Raw genomic sequence first — 22,838 nt, forward strand, 5'->3', positions numbered from 1 at the left:
GTAAGGGCTGGTGCACACTAAGGCCTCTTGCACACTGCAAGCGATTCAGATTCAGATTCCGCTTTTTAATCAGTTTTTACCTCCGATTCCGATTTGCAGTGTGCAAGGAGCAAACTGCAAATCTGAATCTGAATTGGAAGTAAAAACAGATTAAAAAGCGGAATCTGAATCTGAATCGCTTGCAGTGTGCAAGAGGCCTAAGTGCGGTTCTGAGCATTTTTTAAAACGCTTGTGGTAGAAAACCGCTTGGCTAATGTATTGCAATGGGATGGTGCACACCAGAGCGGCTCGTTTTTTCCCAACACGGAAACTCGGGTCCTGCAGCATTTTTCAGATTTCTGAGGCGGTTCTGCCTCGATGTAAAGTATAGGAAAGTGGAAAACTGCTCTGAAAAACGCTAGATCAGAGCATTTTTCCAGGTGTTTTTGTGACAGAAGCTGTTCAGTAACAGCTTTACTGTAACAATATATGTAATCTGCTACACAAAAACGCTCCAAAAAACGCTAGGCATGTTTAGAAAATCTCTCTAATCATGCCTAGAATCGTTCAGGAAAACCACTTAAAAAACCGTTAGCGTTTGCGAATCCACTAGCAGTTTTTAGTGTGCTCTGGCCCTGACTTAGCTGCATGCTTGTTCCAGGTGTGAACTCAGCGGCTGCATGCTTGTTCCAGGTGTGACTCAAGTGGCTGCATGCTTGTTGCAGGTGTGACCCCACTGGCTGTGTGCAGGTTCCATGTGTGACTCCAGTGGCTGCATGCTTGTTCCAGGTGTGCCCCCACTGGCTGTCTGCATGTTCCATGTGTGACTCCAGTGGCTGCATGCTTGTTGCAGGTGTGGGGCACACACTGGCTGCATGCTTGTTCCATGCAGTGTTCCCCCAGGCTCTTTTAGCCAGGTGCTGCACCCAGCTAATTTTGGTGAGCACCCGGCTGTTATTGGCTCACCTCCTCCTATGCTGTGAGCAGAGTTGCACCAGCCCTGCATTCCCCCATTTTGCACCCTAACCCACTACTTTTTCAAGCCACCTGGCTGGTCAAATTTTCTGTGGAGAACACTGTCATGTGTGACTGTTGTCTGCATGCTTGTTCCAGGTGTGCTCCCACTGGCTGCATGTTTGCAGCCAAATAAAGTTTTACTTTATTTCGCTGCTACAGGGTGAAAGGTATCACATAAACATTTTTGTTATGTCTTTGGATTCTCTCCACCATGACCAACACTGGACCACATACAACTAGCACTTGATTAGCTGAACAAAATGGGTATGTGGGTGATGTGACTTGTTCAGCATACTCTGTAAAGTGCTGAAGTACAATGTGTCAGTACTGCTGCAAAGAAATGCATAATAATAAGCATACTTACCCTTTAATTACTTAAAGACCGCCCCACGCTGATGGGCGTGGTTGCGGCTGCAGCCCCAGGACCGCCTAACGCCAATTGGCGTCAAGTCCTGGGACTGCATTTTGCAGGAGATCGCGCGCAGATCTCCTGCTCGGGGGGCGGAGCTCCGCCCCCTCTTCAGTCTCCTGTTAGGCGGCGTGATCACCGTCTATTTACATGTACAGCGCTGCGATCGGCAGCAGCACTGTACTGGGGACAGCCGTGTAACACGTGTGATCGCTCTCATAGGATGCAGCCTATTAGAGCTGATCGCTATGATTGGCTGGCTGGGGGGAGGGAGGGTTTAAAATAAATAAATGTATTAAAAAATAGTAAAAAATAATAAAGAAAACACATAAATATTTATTAAAAAAAACAAAATAAACACAGGGGGGGGGGGGGGGTGTGTGATCAGACCTCACCAACAGAGAGCTCTGTTGGTGGGGAGAAAAGGGGGGGGGGGGAATCACTTGTGTGCTGTGTTGTGCGGTCCTGCAGCTTGGCCTTAAAGCTGCAGTGGCCAATTATGCAAAACACAGCCTGGTCTTTAGGGGGGTTTTCCACTGTGGTCCTCAAGTTGTTAAAGGTAAATTTTAAAGTACATGTAAACAGATACATTTAAGAGGTACGTTTCTTCCAGAGAAAAAAGAGCTATACATTACTTTTCTCCTATGTTGCTGTTACTTACAGTAGTAGAAATCTGACAGAACTGACATTTTTTTGACTAGTCCATCTCTTCATGGAGGATTCTCAGTATTTAATTTATTCTTTACAAAAGCACTTCCTGGAAAGGATCTATACAAAGTTGAAGAACCCACTCCTTCCCGTTTGCACACTATTCTGGCAGTTTAACTGAGAAACTGCCGCTCACTAAGTGCTTTTGAAAATAAAGAAAACCCTGAGAATTACCCATGAGGTGATGGGTTAGTCCAAAACCTGTCAGTTCTGTCAGATTTCTACTACCTACTGCAAGCAACATCAACATAGGATACATTTAATTTATGGCACATTTTACTCTTGAGAGAAATATATTTTTTATGTATGTGTTTTCATGTATTTTACATTTTTTCCTGATAATGATCCTCTACGATTTTACAAGCTGCTGAAATGCTTTCCACAACTCTCTGCTGACCTGTGATCTCCTGTTAGCCAACTTGAACTCAACTCTTCCCTGTTTGACAAAACTTTCTTTGATAGTTTATCATCCATGCAGATCCTGCCCTTAAGAAATCAGCCCCCCTTTCCTCCCCACTGTAAGATACATTTTTGAGGACGCACACTTGGCACGGCCGCCATACCCCCCTGCAGGCTGTCTCTTCCTCCAGATTTAGCATTTTTTATGTCAATGTAATTGTAGGTTTAGCATTGTTCTAACTTGTTTGACTGAAAATATATAAAGTGCCGGAACTTAGTTTTCCACCGTACGCAGCAAAATTCAGTGTGTCACGTCTAAAGGAGGGGAGGAGGTGCCGTGGCCTGGTGGACTCTGTGTACGAAGGGCAGACATTGCCAGCTGTGCATACATGCAGGGCCGGGACAAGGTTCTCCAGCAAACCAATGTGCCAAAGACACCCCCCCCCCCCAAATTGTGCCCATCCCAGTATAGGTAGCCAGATGTGCCTCCAGTGTTAAGTAACCTTCCCCCAAACTAGTATAGGTAGACAATGTGCCTTCAGTTTTAGGTAGCCCCTAACCCAGAAAAGGTAGCCAGATGTGACCCCAGTATTAGGTAGCCCCCCAACCCAGAAAAGGTAGCCAGATGTTACCCTAGTATTAAGTAGCCCCCTCACCCAGTATAGATATAGATCTGCCCCAGTATTAGGTAGCCCCTCGATCTATTATAGGAGGCCAAATGTGCCCCAGTTTTAGGTAGCCCCCCAACCCAGTATATGTAACCAGATGTGGACTCAGTATTAGGTAACCACCTCCAACCCAGTATAGGTAGCCAAATGTGACCCAGCCCCTGCCACCCACTAGTAGAAAATATACTGGAAATTCCAAGCCAGTTTTTTCTCCATTGTTCTCCAGTCTTTGAAATCCTTAGGATAAAATCGGCCATGTAGGCAGCAAGGCTTCTGGAAGTGGAAATCTTCAGCCTATGTAACGCTCTCTTGTCTTCTTACGCACAGGCAGTGAAAAACTACATGAGGACGGAGTGCAAATGCCATGGGCTGTCCGGCTCCTGCACCCTGCGGACGTGCTGGAAGAAGATGCCGCACTTCCGGGAAGTGGGTGACCGCCTCCTTGAGCGATTCAACGGAGCCTTCAAGGTCATGGGAGGCAACGACGGCAAGACCATCATCCCCGTGGGGCACAACATCAAACCCCCCGACAAACAAGACTTGATCTACTCAGCCGACTCCCCTGACTTCTGCCAGGCCAACCGAAAGACGGGCTCGCCAGGGACCCGGGGCCGTGTGTGCAACAGCACGGCCATGGATGTGGGGGGGTGTGACCTGCTGTGCTGCGGCAGGGGGTACCGGGAGGAGACTGTAGTGGTGGAGGAGAGCTGCCTCTGCAGGTTCCACTGGTGTTGCGTCGTAAATTGCAATAAATGCACAGTTAAGAAAGAGCAGAGCATGTGCTTGTGAAATGGACTCTGAATAATGTGAGAGTAGCAAGCACATCGATGTGGACAATGATTGTGGACCTCCAACAATGCCCCTGCCCTTCTCATCATCCAGACCCCACCCTCTAAACATGAGGAGCGCTTACGCCAAAGGTTACATTATCCACAGGCCTGGACAGCCACTTGACGTTGGTTGCCATGATGGACCTGGGATGGACCTTGGCAGCCATGATGGATTCAGGCCTACAACAGAAGGAATCATTTTTAAGGGGAATGGCAAGAGGGTTCCACATTTCAGAAGGGGGCTATGATAAACAGTAAAGTTTTGTAGACATCATGCAGGACAGCACATATATACAGAAAAATATCTATATAAAGACTTGGAAAACATTTTAAGATAAAAGGGAAAAAGAAAAAAGGACTTAGAATTGTCTGAAAGTGTTCAGACTGGGCTCCGGCAAGCCTGTACCTGTACGGACGGCAAAAAGACCTCCACACTTTATACATATATTGTTATGTTAAAGGGACTTAGTCCACGGCCGAGATTTCCATTCTAAGTGGATTTAGGCTGACGTCCTACAAAAGGTTACTTGCATGTCTACTGTTCTCTATTTATGTGGTCATAAGACAGTACGTGACAGAGTATGGAGAGGGGATAGCGTGGTACCGCCTACGCATTACTCTCTCCTGATGAACCCACTTCTGTGCAAGATATCAGTAAGGTGGTCTTGGAGGAATGGTGGTAGTAGCAAGGTGGTATTGGAGGAATGGTGAGGGCTGAAACCTATCTCGACATGGAATGTCCAGAGTGTGAGCCTGATTGTTCTATCTATATTCAGATGGAGTTCTCTTTTAAACCTAAGTCCAACAGGAGTCCTACCTGCTGTTGGACTTAGCAACTCAAAAGGCACCATGGGACTTTCGGTATCCTTAATAACCATCAAGCTGAAAACTGATCATCTGGATCAAACCATTTAGGGTGGACAAACAGCATTTTAATGGGAACAAAACAAAAAAAAAAGAATAAAATGCTAAAGTACTCCCGAGTATGTCATGGACTAAGTCCATGGCGGGCTAGATTACCTGTTCCTGACTTTCTTTCTGGTGCTTGTTGTCTTTGAGGTCCCTTCAGTTCTCTGCCCTCCTTCCCTTACAGCTTTCCAGAAGTGCACCAAGCAGTGAACAAGAGATTCTGAACTGGGCATGTGCAAGATCCTAACTCGCACATGCCCAGTTCTGTTTTGCTCAGGCACTTCATCCAGCTTAATCCACTGATGAGCCTTTAGAATGTTAAGGTCTCTCAAAGACGATGAGCTCCATGAAGTAGGTCAGGATCAGGTAATCGGCTAAGCTGAGGGGCCATGGAGATTATAATGGCACAGAAATGCCCCTAGGTATGGCCTGGCTCTGATATTTATTTTTAGTTCAGGTGTGCTTTAAAGGACAACTGAAGAGAGAGGTATACGGAGGCTGCTATAATTATTTCCTTTGAAGCAATACCAGTTGCCAGGCAGTCCTGCTGATCATCTGCTTCTTATACTTTCAGCCATAGACCCTGAACAAGCATGCAGCAGATCAGGTATTTCTGACATTATTGTCAGATTTTACATGATTAGCTGCATGCTTGTTTTTGGTGTTCAGACAATACTGCAGCCAAATATATCAGCAGGACTGCCAGGAAACTGGTACTGTTTAAAAGGAAATAAATATGACAGCCTCAATATTCTTCTCACTTCAATTGTCCTTAATAGCCTTTTGTAGCACTTTGTGGGCCGGATGCTATACAGAGAATAAGCGTATGCCCGCTTTTTAACTTCTCTTGATTCTGGCCAGTTATGTGAAGTGGAAAGTAGAAAAGGAAAGGGAAAGTCTCTTTTTAAAGTGTCAGTTTAGGTCCTCTCTATCAGTCATCAGGTTAGGATGTGGTGTCATCTGATGCCACGCCCCCTTGCTGACTGATAACCTATCCCGACTTTGCTTTAGATTCACTGGCAAGAGGGCAGTGAGATTGCTAAGCTAAGCTGAGGATCTACTGTGAATTGGTCTAAAGCCTGGTACACACTATGCAATTTCCCATCAGATAGATGGGTCGAATAAATAATTTCCGACCTGATTTCTGATCATTTTTCTGATCAATTTCCATAAAATCGGAAATCCAATCGGATCTTTTGGAAATTATCTTTCGACCCATCTATCTGATGGGAAATTGCATGGTGTGTACCAGGCAGAACAATAACATTTCTATAGCGCTTTTCTCCCATAGGACTCAAAGCGCTTAGGCTCTCTCAGATTCAGTAGTTGGTGGTAGGATGAGGTATTAAAAAAAATTACCTCTTTTTATTTCAGAATGCTCTTCAGCCTTAAGAGCAAAGATGATTTGCTGCATCCTTGCGGACATATGAGGTCTTTATCCCCCCTGAAATCCCCGTGGCAAAATCCTCCGGCACTACCTGGAGGAGGCAGAGCTTTGTTCTGTAGCTCTGCCTCCAGTCCATTCACTCACTGCCGATCCCCGCCCCTCTCAGTCGTCTTTCACTGAGATGGGAGGGGAGAGGCGTAGATCGGCAGTGATTGAATGGAGTGGAGGCAGAGCTACAGCGAAAAGCTCTGCCTCCCCTGAGCAGCAACATCTGCGACTTTAAAATCTTAGAACTTTGTCCCGAGATTTGAAGGGGGGGGGGGGGGGGATAAAGACCTCGTACGGAATGCGGCAAATCATCTTTGCTCTTAAAGGAAACCAGAGTTGGTATACATAAAACGTTTTATACATATCTGGGGCTTCCTCCAGCCCCATTTGCTCGGATCGCTCTCACGCCGCTGTCCTCAGTGTTCCCGCAGCTCCGATACCGGGTCCCCGCACTTCCATCAGTCGAGCAAATGGGGCTGGAGGAAGCCCCAGATATGTATAAAACGTTTTATGTATACCAGCTGTGGTACACTTTAAAGAGAACCAGAGATGAAGCACCCTCATGTATTTTACCTTATAAATCAGTGGGAACATGACAGTAAACACCTAATCTGCTCTTTGTTTCATTGTTCTCTGTTTAATCTGACTTTTATCACCTCTGATAAGAAACCTCGACTGAGCATTCAGTCTGGCTTTGCTCAGGAATCATTATAGCTGAGTCTGTCTTCTTTGATGTCTTTTCAAACCCAAGTCCTCCCCCTCCTGGCTCTGCTATAATGACTATTCTATAATCTATTCTATAATCATTCCCGGCAAAGCCAGACTGAATGTTCAGTCGGGGATTCTTATCACAGCTGGTAACAGACACTTTTAGCAGTGAGGATGAAACAGAAAGCATGGTAAGTGTTTCCTCTAATGTTCCCACTGATATAGATGGTAAAATACAGGAGGGTGCTTCATCTCTGGTTCACTTTAAGGCTGAAGAGCATTCTAAAATAAAAAGAGGTAATTTTTAAGGCTTCAGACTCTCTTTAACACAACAAGGAGCATGGATGGACGAAGACCAACTGGAAGACCTAGAAAGAGATGGGCAGATGAAGTCGACAAAGATGCCAACGATCGACTAAAGATATGCAACTGGAAACCGGGTTCTTTCCTTTTTTTACACTGCAAATTCAGAATTTTGTTTTATACAACTTTGTTATGCAAAATTAATTTAAAAGAATAATCTACTAAATGCATAAAAAACTGCCTGAATTTAAAAAATGTATATCCTCCTTCCAAACTACAGTAAAACTTGAACTAAGCAAGGTAAAGGAAAAAATACACTTTTGCAGAGGATGAAAGGATTTCCTTGCAGCATTTTGCCTGCTGCAGAAATGACAGGTGCACTTTACAGGAAGTGATTTATACAGGGCTGTACAGCAGACCACACAGCAGGCTGGAATGCTTATTAGATGTTCAGGCAAGTTGGGACACAGGTGACCTTTGGCATCCGTTTGGCCTGAGAATGAGAGGTCACCTGCTTCCTCATCACACATAACCTCTTACAAAATTCATACAGACCAACGGAAAAATCAATCACTTTGCCTAACTTCCCTTCAGTGCAGAAATTATCCAAAACCGCAGAGTGCCAGATCAGAGGCGGCCATAGCTGTGGAGACACAACCCAACGTAGCCCTGTGCCAGTGTACATTAAAGGGGCACTATGGCGAAACATTGTAAAATGTTAAATATAACATATAAGAAGTATGTTTCTTCCAGAGTAAAATGGAACTACTTTTCTCCTAAGTTGCTGTCACTTACAGTAGGTAGTAGAAATCTGATGGAAGTGACAAGATTTGGACTAATCCATCTCTTCATAGGGGATTCTCAGGGATTTATTTATTTTCAAAAGCAGTTAGTGAATGCCAGTTGCTTTGTCCAACTGCCAAAAAACTGTGTAGCGTGCAGGGAGGCTGCCCAGCATCATTGTTTAAATCCTTTTTAGGGAATATCTTTATAAAGAATAAAAGCCTTGCTGAGAATCCCCTATGGGGAGATGGACTAGTCCAAAACCTGTCACTTCTGTCAGATTTCTACTACCTACTGTAAGTGACAGGCACATAGGACAAAAGTAATTCCATTTTACTCTGGAAATAACATACTTCTTATTTGTCTATGTACATATTTAAAATTGTTTGCCATAATGCCCCTTTAATAGGGAATGGATTCAGTACAAAGCTTAATAATTATCATTGTACAGCAAGGTTCTCGGTATCCGGCACCAGCGGGGATCGCCTGAGGCTAGATACATGTGCTTGCCAGTTGCTTGAGTAACCGACCCAAAAAGCACAAACCTCCCCCTCAAATACTTACCGAACCTCCAGCGACATCTAACAGCCGTCCTGCAGCTCCTAGCAGCTCTCTGGCACCCACTGTGCACGCAAACAGGCCTATCAGCTGCACTGCATTGGGTCAGGTGACACGCTGACTTACGTGCACTGACGTCAAAGCTGCAGGACGGCTGCTAGACCTCACTGGAGGCTGGGTAAGAATTTTAAAAGCCTCAAAATACACCGAAAACGAACTCCCGTTATCCCCTCAGGCATGCCGGTTAGTTGAGACTTCCAGTTGCCTGAGTTCCACATAACGGGACTTTGCTGTATTATTTGTAGTATTTATAGAGCACCGGAACCTCCTGCAGCGCTGTAGAGTATATAGTCTGTTACTAACTGTCCCCGAGAGGGGCTCACAATCTAATCCTACCATGGTCATATGTACATCACAGTCCAAGGCCAATTTTAGGGGGAAGCCACATAACGTATGTATGTTTTGGGGATGTGGGAGGAAACTGGAGTGCCCAGAGAAAACCCACACAGACACGGAGAGAACATACAAACTCCATGCAGATAGTGGCCTGGCTCAGGTATGACCCGGGGACCCAGTGCTGCAAAGCGAGAGCGCTAATCACTATGCCACTGTGCTGCCCATGTCAATAATAACAATACATTTGTGTTCGGGACGCTATAACCCAGAGCCTGGCTCCATAAACTCTGCCACTGAGATTTTCAGATATGATTTCCAATTGGCGCCGGCGGAATTCCCTTGTCAGTGTATTATGGCACTTACAGTGATCCTGAAGCAAGTTTTAAAAAGATACTCACCTACGGAGAGGGAAGGCTCAGGATCCCATGGAGCTCCCCGATCCTCTCTGTGTCCTCGTTCCACCGCTGGCCCCCTGGTGAAACTTCTTGACCTCTTCTGAAGATGAGCCCCATTGACTTGCATTGTATGGTGGCATAGTGGTGGGATCTCTCGCCTTGCAGCGCTGGGTCCCTGGATTGAAACTCAGTCAGGGCACTATCTGCATGGAGTTTGTACGTTCTCCCTGTATCTGTGTGGGTTTTCTCCAGGCACTCTGGTTTCCTCCCACATCCCAAAAACATACAGATACATTTATTGGCTTCCCCCAAAACAGAGCAGGGACAAGGTCCTCCAGCACCCAAGGCTGAGACACCAAAGTGCACCCCTCCATCCCTCCCACCCCAGCATTCACACACTGATTGCTATTAGACTAAGAGGCACCTCAGGCCCCCCAACACCTTAACCTTTTGGGGATCGCCTCTATGAGATCCTACGCTGCACTTGTGGCTGTTGTAGCCTGATGCGGCGTAGGATTTACGCCACCCAATGTTCTGCTCCCAACGCGATCGTGCGCACTCGAGAGGGGAGGTTAAACTGTCATATGACAGCTGACATCTCCCCTCAGTGATCAGAAGCCATCGCGTACGGCTTCTGATCACGTGATCACTATGATCGCCAACAGCTGTGGCAATAGGGGGGTGAAAGAAGAGAATTCACTCACCTCCCTGATGTTCCTACGACAATCGGCGCTCCCCTCCGCTCTGGCCGGCATCCCCGCTTGCTCTGATGTCAGTGCCGGGTCCCGACTTGAGAGTCCGTACGAGCGGGGATGCCGGCCAGAGCGAATGGGTCTACTGCGGCTCGAGCCTGAGAGGTGAGTAAAGGCTGCCAGCCACAGGGGGGACACCTGGCCACACGGGGACACACAGCCCAGCAAGCCCTAAGAGGGATCCGGCTGCCTGACCCCCCCCCACCACCCTCATGCAAAAATGCCTGGTCCTTAAGGGGGTTAGGCGGCCGGTCCCCAAAGGGTTAATCTAGTTATCTGCTTGCAGTCACTGCCATGTCTCCCCTTTACTTATTTTCTCGGCTTCAAACACAATAGGGGAATGATAGCTGAGTGAGTTGTGCGCCCCTTCCTGCACTGCGCCCTGAGGCTGGAGCCTCTCTGGCCTCTGCCTCGGCCCTGCTCCTAAATTAGCCCTAGACTACAATATATACACTACACGATACATACATAGACATGACTATGGTAGGGATTATTGTGAGCCCCTCTGAGGGACAGATAAGTTACAGGACAATATACTCTGTACAGCGCTGCGGAAGATGTCGGCTCTATATAAATAATAATTTTCTGTGAATTGCATGTCTGGTGCCAAAAAAAGCAATATATGTAGGCCGTTTTTTTCTCTGCAGAAAATTTGCACGCAAAAATGTATACAACAGCGCATTAACTTGCATTAGATGTGCAGCGAATGTGAACGTGCAATTTACATGATAATCTCGTTATGCGTGAAAGGGGCCTCATTACGGCAAATATGGCTCACTATGGATTGTGGCAAGTGATACGTAGCGATGATTGTAATCCGCTAATTACCATCACGTACATTTTCACAATTAAGGCCTGTGTAATTACAATTTGGACATTCAATTGATTTTGTTTTATCCATTCGCAATTTAGGGTAATTTTTGAGAATTTTCACATAATTTTGTGCCAACCTTATAGGTTTATAGCAAAGCCCCCATACAAGCTATTGTCACCAAAATTGCTAGATATGTTAAAGGACACCTGAGGGGAAAAGAAACTGGTGAAACAATTGTATTTATCCTCCTCCTCCTAAAAATTACTTTTTTAAGATATTCCACAGTTTTATTTTATATTTAAATCAACTTTTTTAAGTTTTTACTGTTTTATTGTTTGTGCGCCTGGCACTGTACATACCCATGTCTATCTCATCCTGTCACATGTCACCTCGGGTATCCTTTAACCTCCTGAGCGTTACGCACGCCGGAGGGTTTGCAGCCGAGAGTCCCCCAGTATAATTTTAAGCGATCACATACCTGTAATAGCTTCAGCTAGCACTAGGCTAGCTAGTAGTGGTGGCCGGCATCTCCCTGATTACTTCTGATCCCCCCGATCGCCGCTAATTACCCAGTCTGGATCCAGCGATCGGCGCAGCCTCCCTGGACAGCTCCGCTCTTCTCTATGGGGAGGATCGCAGATGATGTCGGCGACGTCATGCGCAGACCCGATCCTCCCCATAGAGAAGAGCGGAGCTGTCCAGGGAGGCTGCGCCGATCGCTGGATCCAGACTGGGTAATTAGCGGCGATCGGGGGGATCAGAAGTAATCAGGGGGATGCCGGCCACCACTACTAGCTAGCCTAGTGCTAGCTGAAGCTATTACAGGTATGTGATCGCTTAAAATTATACTGGGGGACTCCTGGGGACGGCCGGCGGTATTCCCGACACCGCTAAGGAGGTTAAGGAAAATAGTGGGATTAATTAAATAAGACAGAAAACTTTTTCTTAAAAACTACAAGGTCTTTTTGAAAGATACTTTTGTGTTACCTGTTTCCACTCTTCTCCTTAACATACGTAGCAATTTTGGTGACCATGCCATGTATGGGTGCTTCGCTATTAACCGCTAGAGTCGGCACAAAATTAAGCAAAATGACGTTTTGTTTTTCTTTTCAAAAAAGCATATTCAAGTTCACCAACACTTATGATGTATGTGAAATCGGGGAACCCCTTTAATGATTTAGCACAGTGGTAAAGGTTGGTTGCCGCTCTGTCTTTAACGATCGCTTATTGTAAATTTCCTATCACTGAATATTGTACAGCTCCATCCAACAATGCCGGGGCTACTGTGTGTATCATATTATTTTATTTTTTACTAATAAAGTTATTTAAGATGTTGCTTCTAATATTCACTGATGAAGTTTGAGTGTGAACTAATCACAGGAACTATGTCTGTCATTCCTGTCCCTGTACAGCCCCGGAGTGCTTTACAGAGACTCTGAAGTCTCTTAAAAATCCTCTTTTTATTGCAAAATCCTGTGTAACATTATTGCCCTGCCTAAATCGCCGCATCCCCGCCAGAGTAATCTAACTAAATCCCCCCCAAACTCCCCGGGGAGCAATCGGGGCAGCGCTTCCTGTAGAGGCAGAGCTATGAGCCGCAGCTCTGCCTCTCAGTGCGTCTAACAGTGTGGACCGCCGCCTCCGCCCGCCCCTCTCAGTCTTTCTTCATAGAGAGGGGCGTGGGGGAGGCGGAGATACGTGGCTGATAGACGGCGCATGGAGGCAGAGCTGCGGCTGAAAGCTCTGCCTCCAACAGCAGCAAAATCCACGACCAGGAAAGTTGTGGATGTTGCGGGGGAGAGGGAGGGGGAAGTTAGGGGGGATTTTGTGAGATTACAGCCGCGGGGATGCAGCGTGTTAGTTAGGACAGTAATGTTACACAGGATTTTGTAATAAAAAGATGATTTTTAAGAGACTTCCGTGTCTCTTTAATGGACAACTGAAGTGAGGGGTATATGTATTTATATATTTATTTCCTGGTAAACAATACCAGTTACGTGGCAGTCCTGCTGGGCTATTTGGCTGCAGTAGTGTCTGAAGTACACCAGAAACAAACATGCAGCTAATCTTGTCAGATCTGACAATAATGTCAGAAACACCTGATCTGCTGCATGCTTGTTCAGGGTCTGTGGCTAAAAGTACTAGAGGCAGAGGATCAGCAGGACTTCTACTTCCGTAGAAGGTCCTTTACAGGACAACTAAAGCAAGACTGATATGGAGGCTGCCATAATTATTTTTTTTTTAAGTAATACCAGTTGCCTGGCTGTCCTGCTGATCCTCTGCCTCTAATACTTTTATTCACAGACGCTGAACAAGCAATTATTCATATCAGGTGTTTCTGACATTATTGTCAGACCTGACAAGATTAGCTGCATGCTTGTTTCTGGTGTGATTCAGACACTACTGCAGCCAAATATATCAGCAGGGCTGCCAGGCAACTGGTATTGTTTAAGAGGAGATAAATATGGCAGCCTATATATTCTCACTTCATTTGTCCTTTAAAGGATATCCAGGCCCTAACCCTTTATTGTGTCAGCAGCCTTGACCTGGAAACAGAATTCTGCGCAGGCGTGGCATCGATTGAGCAATTCTGTTAGGAGTGGAGGACCGGGGCCCGGTTCGGATCCTTTAGCTAGCAAATGGAGCACAACGGGGGGGGGGGGGGGGGAGGGGTGGTGACGGGCGGGGGAAGGAGGACGGAGACAGCGTTCCAGGAGCTTTATGCAGCAAAATAGGTAATACCTTTTTTTTTAACTTACTCGCCTTGGATACCCTTTAAAGGGTAAGAGTTATACGGAGGCTGCCATATTTATTTCCTTTTAATCAATACCAGTTGCCTGGCAGCCCTGCTGGTCTACTTCTCTGCAGTAGTATCTGAATAACACCAGAAACAAGCATGCAGATAGTCTTGTCAGATCTAAATTTAAAGTCTGAAACACCTGATCTGCTGCATGCTTGTTCAGGGGCTATTGGCTAATAGTATTAGAGACAGAGGATCAGCAGGGCTGCCAGGCAACTGGTATTGCTTAAAAGGAAATAAACATGGCAGCCTCCATATACCTCTCTCTTCAGTTTCCATTTAAAGAACCACTCTAGCGAAATAAAGTAAGCAGTTTTGACAGAACTGACTAGTCCATCTCCTCATGGGGGATTCTCAGGGTTTTCTTTTGATTTCAAAAGCATTTCCTGAATTGCAGTTGCTAACTGACAAAATAGTGTGCAAGTGAGTAGGGAGGTTGGCTGGTATCTTACTATTTTGGCAGTTAAACTGCAGTTAAGGAAGGGCTCAGCCGCACTATAAGCACTTTTCTGAGCGCTTGTGATTGATTTCTGAGCGCTTTTTAAAAATCGCTCCCATTCACCTTCATTAAAATTGCGGTAAAAATTGCATAAAAAATGCGATCCCGGCAATTTTTACCACGCTTTTCATGAAAGTGAATGGGAGCGATTTTTAAAAAGCGCTTAAAAAGTGCTAATCAATCTCAAGTGCTCAGAAAAGTGCTTCTAGTGTGGCTGAGCCCAAAATGCTTTTGAAAACAAAGAAAACCCTGAGAATCCCCCATGAGGAGTTGGACTAGTCTTACTTTTGCACTGGAGTGGTCCTTTAACCCAATAGCACGACCAGTATCTGCTCCTATGGCCAAGTAGGTACAAGATCTCTATCAAAACCCTGCAAAATGACCTCCAGCAGGCCAGTGGTGTAAGAATCTCTGACTTTACTCAGAAACTGACTTCATGAGGGTGGCCTGAGGGCCCGATGTCCTCTAGTGGGCCCTGTGCTCCCTGCCGTTAGTATGGAGCTCAATTGGCATTGTCGTAGAATACTACAGTGGAATGTGAAAGTTTGGGCAACCTTGTTAATTGTCATGATTTTCCTGTATAAATGGTTGTTACGATAAAATATGTCAGTTAAATATATCATATAGGAGACACACACAGTGATATTTGAGAAGTGAAATGAAGTGTATTAGATTTACAGAAAGTGCACAATAATTGTTTAAACAAAATTAGGCAGGTGCATAAATTTGGGCACCACAAAAATAAATGAAATCAATATTTAGTAGATCCTCCTTCTGCAAAAATTACAGCCGCTAAACGCTTCCTGTAGGTCCCAATGAGAGTCTGGATTCTGGCTGAAGGTATTTTGGACCGTTCCTCTTTACAAAACATCTCTAGTTCATTCAGGTTTGATGGCTTCCAAACATGCACAGCTATTACAGGTCTGGGGACTGAGATGGCCATTCCAGAATGTTGTACTTGTTCCTCTGCATGAATCCCTTAGTGGATTTTGAGCAGTGTTTAGGGTCGTTGTCTTGTTGAAAGATCCAGCCCCGGCGCAGCTTCAGCTTTGTCACTTATTCCTGAAAATTGGTCTCCAGAATCTGCTGATACTGAGTGGAATCCATGCGTCCCTCAACTTTGACAAGATTCCCAGTCCCTGCACTGGCCACACAGCCCCACAGCATAAAGGAACGACCACCACCATATTTTACTGTAGGTAGCAGGTGTTTTTTTTTTTTTTGGAATGCTGTGTTGTTTTTCCTCCATGCATAACACCCCTTGTTATGCCCAAATAACTCCATTTTAGTTTCATCAATCCACAGCACCTTATTCCAAAATGAAGCTGGCTTGTCCAAATGTGCTTTAGCAAACCTCAAGCGTCTCTTTTTGTGCTGTGGACGGAGAAAAGGCTTTCTCTGCATCACTCTTGCACACAGCATCTCCTTGTGTAAAGTGCGCCGAATGGTTGAACGATGCACAGTGACTCCATCTGCAGCAAGATGATGTTGTAGGTCTTTGGTGCTGGTCTGCGGGTTGAGTGACTGTTCTCACCATTTGTCGCTTCTGTTTATCCGAGATTGTTCTTGGTCTGCCACGTCGAGCCTTAAAAGAGGAGGGAATCCTACAATTGACCCCCCTTAAATACTCTTTCTCATAATTGGATTCACCTGTGTATGTAGGTCAGGGGTCACTGAGCTTACCAAGCCAATTTGAGTTCTCATAATTAGTTCTAAAGGTTTTGGAATCAATTAAATGACAACAGTGCCCAAATTTATGCACCTGCCTAATTTTATGTAAAGAATTATTGTGCGCTTTCTGTAAATCCAATAAACTTAATTTCACTTCTCAAATATCACTGTGTATGTGACCTATATGATATATTTAACTGACATTTTTTTTTCGTAACAACCAATGATTTACACAGGAAAATCATGACAATTAACAAGGTTGCCCAAACTTTTGCATCCCACCGTAGAATTGACAGGTCCACTACTGCCACCCTGTGTTTTTCACAAATGAGCACATATGAAAGGGTCTGGAGAAGCTGTGCAGAAGGTAATGCTCTCAGTAACATTGTTTAGAATGACTGATTTGGTGGAGGGTCATTGATGGTCCGCAGAGAGCGATCCATAGAGGGTTGCACAGACCTCTACAGGCTAGACAGCGGCACCTTGACTGCCATTAGGTATCAGGATTAAATCCTTGGACCCATTGTTAGACCCTATAGAGGTGTTGGGTCCTGAGTTCCTCCTGGTGCACAATGCCTGGTCTCTTGTGATGAGAGTATGCATGCGGTTCCTGGAGGATGGAGGGATTGATACCATTGACTGGACTCCATGCTCACTTGACCTAAATCCAGTAGGACACCTCTGGGGACATTATGTCTCGGCCTATCCGCTGCCGTCTGGGACATTATGTCTTGGCCTATCCGATGCCGCCACCTCAGACTGTACAGGAGCTCAGCGGTGCCCTGGTCCACATCTGGGATGAGATCCCCCAGACACCATGGCCCATATGCGATTAGTTTTTTCTCTTGTGTTTTCTCCTAAGTGATAATTTTTTATCTACTATTTTGAATAACTTTTCAGCACTTTGCAATTGATAAAGTACCAAAAAGTAGGTGGAAAAGTACTATCAAAACTATTTTAAGTATTTTCTTGCTTGTAATTTAAAAGGTATTTTACTGACAAGTTCGAAGATATCACTTAGGATAAAACTTAGGAGAAAAAGTTAATTGCATATGGGCATATTTGTCATCTCATTAGGAGCATGCCCCAACACCCCAAGGTGCAAGCCCCTGGGTGCCACACAAACTACTGAGTTCATGTAATGCCTGGATACTAGATACTTAGCATAAACATATATTGAGAAGTCGGGGATAGCCAAAGGTCATACACGTAACAGAAACTGAGGTACCAAGAGTAAGGCAGAGACAAAGTCGTTAACAGGCCGAGGTCAAATCCGAGTATCAGATGACTGCAGTACAGGAAGGATGAGGCAGAATCAAAGTGAGGGGCAAGCCGGGTCATACACAGGTAAAGTAGCAGAAGAATATAACAACATACAATACCGATCTAACTAGAGTACATACGGATCGGCAGTGTCTGCATATATATATATAGCTCTGTAAACTAGCTGACTAGGCACAGCAGTAAGGCAAGGTCCGGCGCTCAGCGAACTGATAGCTATAACGGACACTGGACAACTAACAACTCAGGACTTAAAGAGAAACTCCGACCAAGAATTGAACTTTATCCCAAACAGTAGCTGATACCCCCTTTTACATGAGAAATCTATTCCTTTTCACAAACAGACCATCAGGGGGCGCTGTATGACTGATATTGTGGTGAAACCCCTCCCACAGGAGACGCTGAGTACCATGGTACTCCTGGCCGTTTCCTGTCTGTGAACCTTGTTGCATTGTGGGAAATAGCTGTTTACAGCTGTTTCCAACTGCCAAAAAAGCAGGCAGCAGCTACATCACCTGCCAACAGTAAAAATGTCACCATGTAATAAATGTCAGAATGTAAATCAGGGATTTAAAAGATTTTTCAATCGGCAAACACTGACTAAATCGTTTATACATAATTATTGTAAAAATGAAGCACTTTTTTATTACATTATTTTCACTGGAGTTCCTCTTTAAGTTCTGCCATGATGATAGACCAGTTCTTTATCCACCACTACAGTATACTTAAAGAGAACCAGAGATGAAGCACCCTCTTGTATTTTACCTTATAAATCAGTGGGAACATGACAGTAAACACCTATTCTGCCCTTTGTTTCATTGTTCTCTGTGTAATCTGACTGTTATCACCTCTGATAAGAACCCCCGACTGAGAAGTCAGGCTGCTCCGTCTAGCTTTGCTACAGAAAGATTATAGCTAAGTCTGTCTTCTGTGGTGTTATTTCAAGCCCAAGCCTGCCCCCTTGTGGCTTTGCTATAATGACTCAGCAATAATCATTCCCAGCAAAGCCAGATTTAATTGCTCAGTCTGGGATTCTTGTGACTGCTGATAACAGACACTTTTAGCAGTGAGGACGAAACAGACAGCATGGTAAGTGTTTTCTCTAATGTTCTTACTGATATACATGGTAAAATACACAAGGGTGCTTCCTCTCTGGTTCCCTTTAAGGTCCTCTGTTACTTCATCTATGCCACGAGGACATAGATATAAGTTGTGCAGCTGAAGCACAGTTGTGCACGATTGGGCTTGCTCCTGTGCCAAACCTCCGGCACTATCTGCTGCAGCACTAATTGGTGAACGGGAATATATGTTTCCTGAGCCAATAAGATTGATTTTTACCACTAAAAATGCTTTTATTTTCTCAGTTCATAGTGAAAAATACACTGTTGCATTATTTCAGAATCAAATATCTTCACCATAAATTGTGACAGGAACATAATCTAAGTTTTGTGATAAACGATTGAAATAGCCAAACAAAATTTGCGTTGTTTATCTACAGTAGCTTTTTTTATTTTTAAACTGGAATTGGTAAAACTGAGAAATAATGAGTTTTTCTATTTTTTTTCCTTTTTTTCCCATTAAGATGCATAGAAAACAAAATTTTACAAGGGTAAAAATGCCATACAATGAAAGCCTACTTTGTCTTAAAAAAACTATATACCGGTATATATATTTCATTTCTGTGTCATAAGTATGCATAAAGTTACTGCTGATTTAATAGGGACATAGCTAAACTGTCAAAACTGCTCAGGTCCATAAGGGGGAAAAAAAGGTCTGGATGCAAAACGGTTAATGAAACAATCAGAAATGCAATATTTCAGGATCTAATGGGCTCACCAGCTTTAGTGTTTTTTTTTTTTTTTTTAATACAATATGATCTGAATAGTTCGATCAAAAATATGATCGCTTACAAAAAAATTGTACTTGTAATCCCCTACAGTAGGTATTATAATTAATGATTCTGAATATCTTTACAACTGGTTTTGGGCTAGTCCATCTATTCATGTGGGCTTATCAAGGTTTCCTTTATTTTTAAAAGTACTCTCTGTACAGTAGTGGTACAACCCATCTGCCACAATAGTGGCACAGGAGTACACAAGGTGGATGGCATCTTTGTATAGGTCCTTTCTAGAGAGGGTTTTTATAATAAAGGAAATCCTGAGAATAACCCATGAGGTGATGGACTAGTCCAAATCCTGTGGATAAGAGGTTCAGAGCTGTCAGGTTATAATAATTACTCTAAGCGACAGCAAAATAGGAAGTAAAGAATTTACAGTGCTTTTTGTGGGGCAAAGGTACATGTCTACATACATATTTTACAAAGGAGGGTAAGAGGTGCCCAGAGGGTTATAAAACTAAGTTAAAACAACTCAAAACAACTAAAACTAAAAAGAGGAGGTGGCTTACCTCAAAGATAATAACTTCATATAACAATGAAATTTATTATGCTCTGGCAACGCATTTCTTTGGTCTGACCCCACTTCATCAGGCCAATTGTTGTGCCAGAACTCAGCCAAGCAATAAGCACCCCTCAACTGAACAGAGTGTTTTAGCACTACAGTTGGCTTTAGGAAGTGGGCTCAGACCCGCGCAACCTGTTGCCAGTACATATTCATTTAAATTGTTATATAAAGTTGTCATTTTTGAGGAAAGCCACCTCCTCTTTTTCATTTAAGTTGACTTTATACATTTTAACTTAGCATTATACACCTCGGGCGCCTCTTACCCCCCCCCCCCCCCCCTTCACCCTCACGCACGTTTAATACCAGTGTGTTTTCTTAAGCAAGCGACCATGTCAAGTATCTTCTGGACACCCGAGTGGAGTTGGGTTTGTGCATCTCCACCTGCGTCGAGTGATTGGTTGTCCCCTAGTGCAACCTACCTTTTTGAGTATCATTTTTCTTTCACTACAATTTTCTCATTTTGGTGACATGTTGTGCTATTTGGGCTCCTGTTGTATCTGTGTTTCCTTTTAAGGCACCTAGCCACCCCACTACATGCGTATTTTACATTTTACAGTTTTTCACAACGGTATGCCTTTAATGGTCTGCTCTAAATAAATGATATGAAAAATGTCAATGCACACAAGATTTTTAAGAAGGAAAAAAATGTCACAATGATGCTGCAGTCCTTCCTGCTGAAATTCAAATTGTTATTCCCATTTTCTTCACCAGAGGGAGTTTGAAGCCTGCTTATTATACTGAGCTGTTGCTATAGCTACGCAGCGATTCAAGCTTTATTCATACAGAACTGCAAAAAAGAATGAGAGAACTGTGCAATTGGCAAGAAAAATATAACATGAAAGATTCAATATACATCTCTGGAAAAACTATAGGAGGCCGCTGCAAAGATGATCACTTTCTCAGGTTTTATCTTTCATAGGTATAAGTATTAAGCAGACGAGATTTGCCTTAAAGGAAACCAAAGACACACTAGAAGGCCTCTTGCACACTGCAAGTGATTCCGATTCCGATTCCGCTTTTTAATCAGTTTTTACATCCGATTCAGATTCCGATTTGCAGTGTGCAAGGAGCAAACTGCAAATCGGAATCTGAATCGGATGTAAAAACTGATTAAAAAGCGGAATCTGAATCGGAATCACTTGCAGTGTGCAAGAGGCCGAACATTGTTTTTTATTTTTATAATCGCTTCAGACTTACTTTAAAGTGGACCTAATCTCTTGCACAGGACAGAAGTAAAACACAAAGAAATGCACCCTGTATGTATTTAGAGAGTTTAGCCTGTCTAATTCCCCCTCATCTGTGACTAATTACAAGTTGTAATTGGAACCCTCAGTTGGGTCAGTTGACTGCCTTGGCAGAGCAGCTAATTTGTAAGCACAGGATGTTAACCCTCTGCTTGCATGAAAGCAGGAAGTAGACACGCTGCAGATTTACTGCAGAATTTGTATCAGCTGTAACTTTTAGAGCAGAGAGGAAGTTCTGAGTTCAGGTCCGCTTTAAAGAAGGCAAAATGTAACTCTAAGTTGATCTATTTTAATAAGGCTTTTAAAACTGGAGTTCTTCTTTCAGATGTCGCCCATAGTACTCCCCCCCCCCCCCCCCCCAGTGGTTTATGCCATGGCTTGCCCGGCACGGCAGGGGTTATATCACCCGGGAGCAGCTGCCAAGGCTGTTCCTGTGTGATATTTCTGTTTGCAGAGTGGGAGGATTACCTAATTCCATCACTGCCATCTCTCCCTGCAGAGGACGGGATTAGATGTACAGTATGCCTGAGTTCCAGCCTACAAAGCTCTGCAGGAAGGGTTACCTTACCTGTGCCAGCCTGACCCCAGCCTGGTGACAGCTGCCTGCTGCCTCTCACTGTTAACTCTTTACACCACAACCAGAAGGCTCTTCTCGTCCCATTCGGTGTGAATGAGGCGTCTGCAGGCAGTCACTCCACCACTGTCCTTCCACCACAGCACTGTCCTTCCACCACAGCACTGTCCTTCCACCACAGCACTGTCCTTCCACCACAGCACTGCCCTTCCACCACAGAGCACCCATCAGCTGAGCCTCTGCCAGGTCAGAGTGCCCCATCCAGAGATCCCATCAGCTGAGCCTCTGCCACACATTGGTAGTATTGTCTCGCACTCACTAAAGGATCAAACCCATTGAGCTTGATTCACTAAACCATAATAACTCAAATATCACACCTTATGAAAAGATATAACACCTTATCAAAGTTATCACACCTTATCAAAGTTAGTACACCTTATCAGAGTAGCATAGCGAATGCTACGAACCCTCAGGGGCTCAGGGCAGGACGAGTGCCACTGCCATTTAGCAGACATAAGCTCATAGTGCTCGCTGTGCTACTCTGATAAGGCATGTTAACTTTGATAAGGTGTGATATATTTTCATAAGGTGTGATAACTTTGCTAAGGTGTGATATATTTTCATAATGTGTGATCTTTGATAAGGTGTGATATTTGAGTTTTCACAGTTTAGTGAATCAAGCCCACCAGAGACGAAGCACCCTCATGTATTTTACCATATATATCAGTGGGAACATTAGAGAAAACACCTACCCTGCTCTCTGTTTCATTCTTCACTGTTCAGCTTGCTTCTTATCAGCCCTGATAAAATCCCAGACTGAGCATTCAGTCTGGCTTTGCTATAATGACTCAGCTATGATGATTCCTGAGCAGAGCCACAAGGGGGCAGGCTTGTACTTGAAAAGACATCAGAGAAGACAGACTCAGCTATAATGATTCCTGAGCAAAGCCAGACTGAATGCTCAGTCGGGGATATTATCAGGGCTGATAAGAAGCAATCTGAACAGTGAAGAATGAAACAGAGAGCAGGGTAGGTGTTTTCTCTAATGTTCCCATTGATATATATGGTAAAATACATGAGCGGTGTCAGACCCCGTCAACAGGAAGCTTTGTTGGTGAGGAGAAAAGGGGGAGGGGGGATCACTTGTGTGCTGTGTTGGGCGGCCCTGCAGCTTGGCCTTAAAGCTGCAGAGGCCAATTTCACAAAAAAAGGCCTGGTCTTTAGGGGGGTTTAACACTGTGGTC

General features: G+C 44.4%; 1 protein-coding gene across 6 annotated transcripts in view; it reads left to right on the forward strand.

Annotated features, from left to right (window-relative positions):
* The window catches only part of WNT6 (Wnt family member 6), a 155,169-nt gene extending 149,674 nt beyond the window's left edge, over positions 1–5,495 (forward strand). For all 6 annotated transcript variants that reach the window (XM_068245987.1, XM_068245989.1, XM_068245988.1 and 3 more), the window contains one exon: positions 3,508–5,495. In XM_068245987.1, the coding sequence (XP_068102088.1) occupies positions 3,508–3,969 (462 nt within the window). In that variant the 3' untranslated portion in view covers positions 3,970–5,495. The remainder of the gene's footprint in view (positions 1–3,507) is intronic.
* Positions 5,496–22,838: the final 17,343 nt, after the last annotated feature.

Source organism: Hyperolius riggenbachi, chromosome 7 (assembly GCF_040937935.1).
Source record: "Hyperolius riggenbachi isolate aHypRig1 chromosome 7, aHypRig1.pri, whole genome shotgun sequence".
Classification (NCBI taxonomy): Eukaryota; Metazoa; Chordata; class Amphibia; order Anura; family Hyperoliidae; genus Hyperolius; species Hyperolius riggenbachi.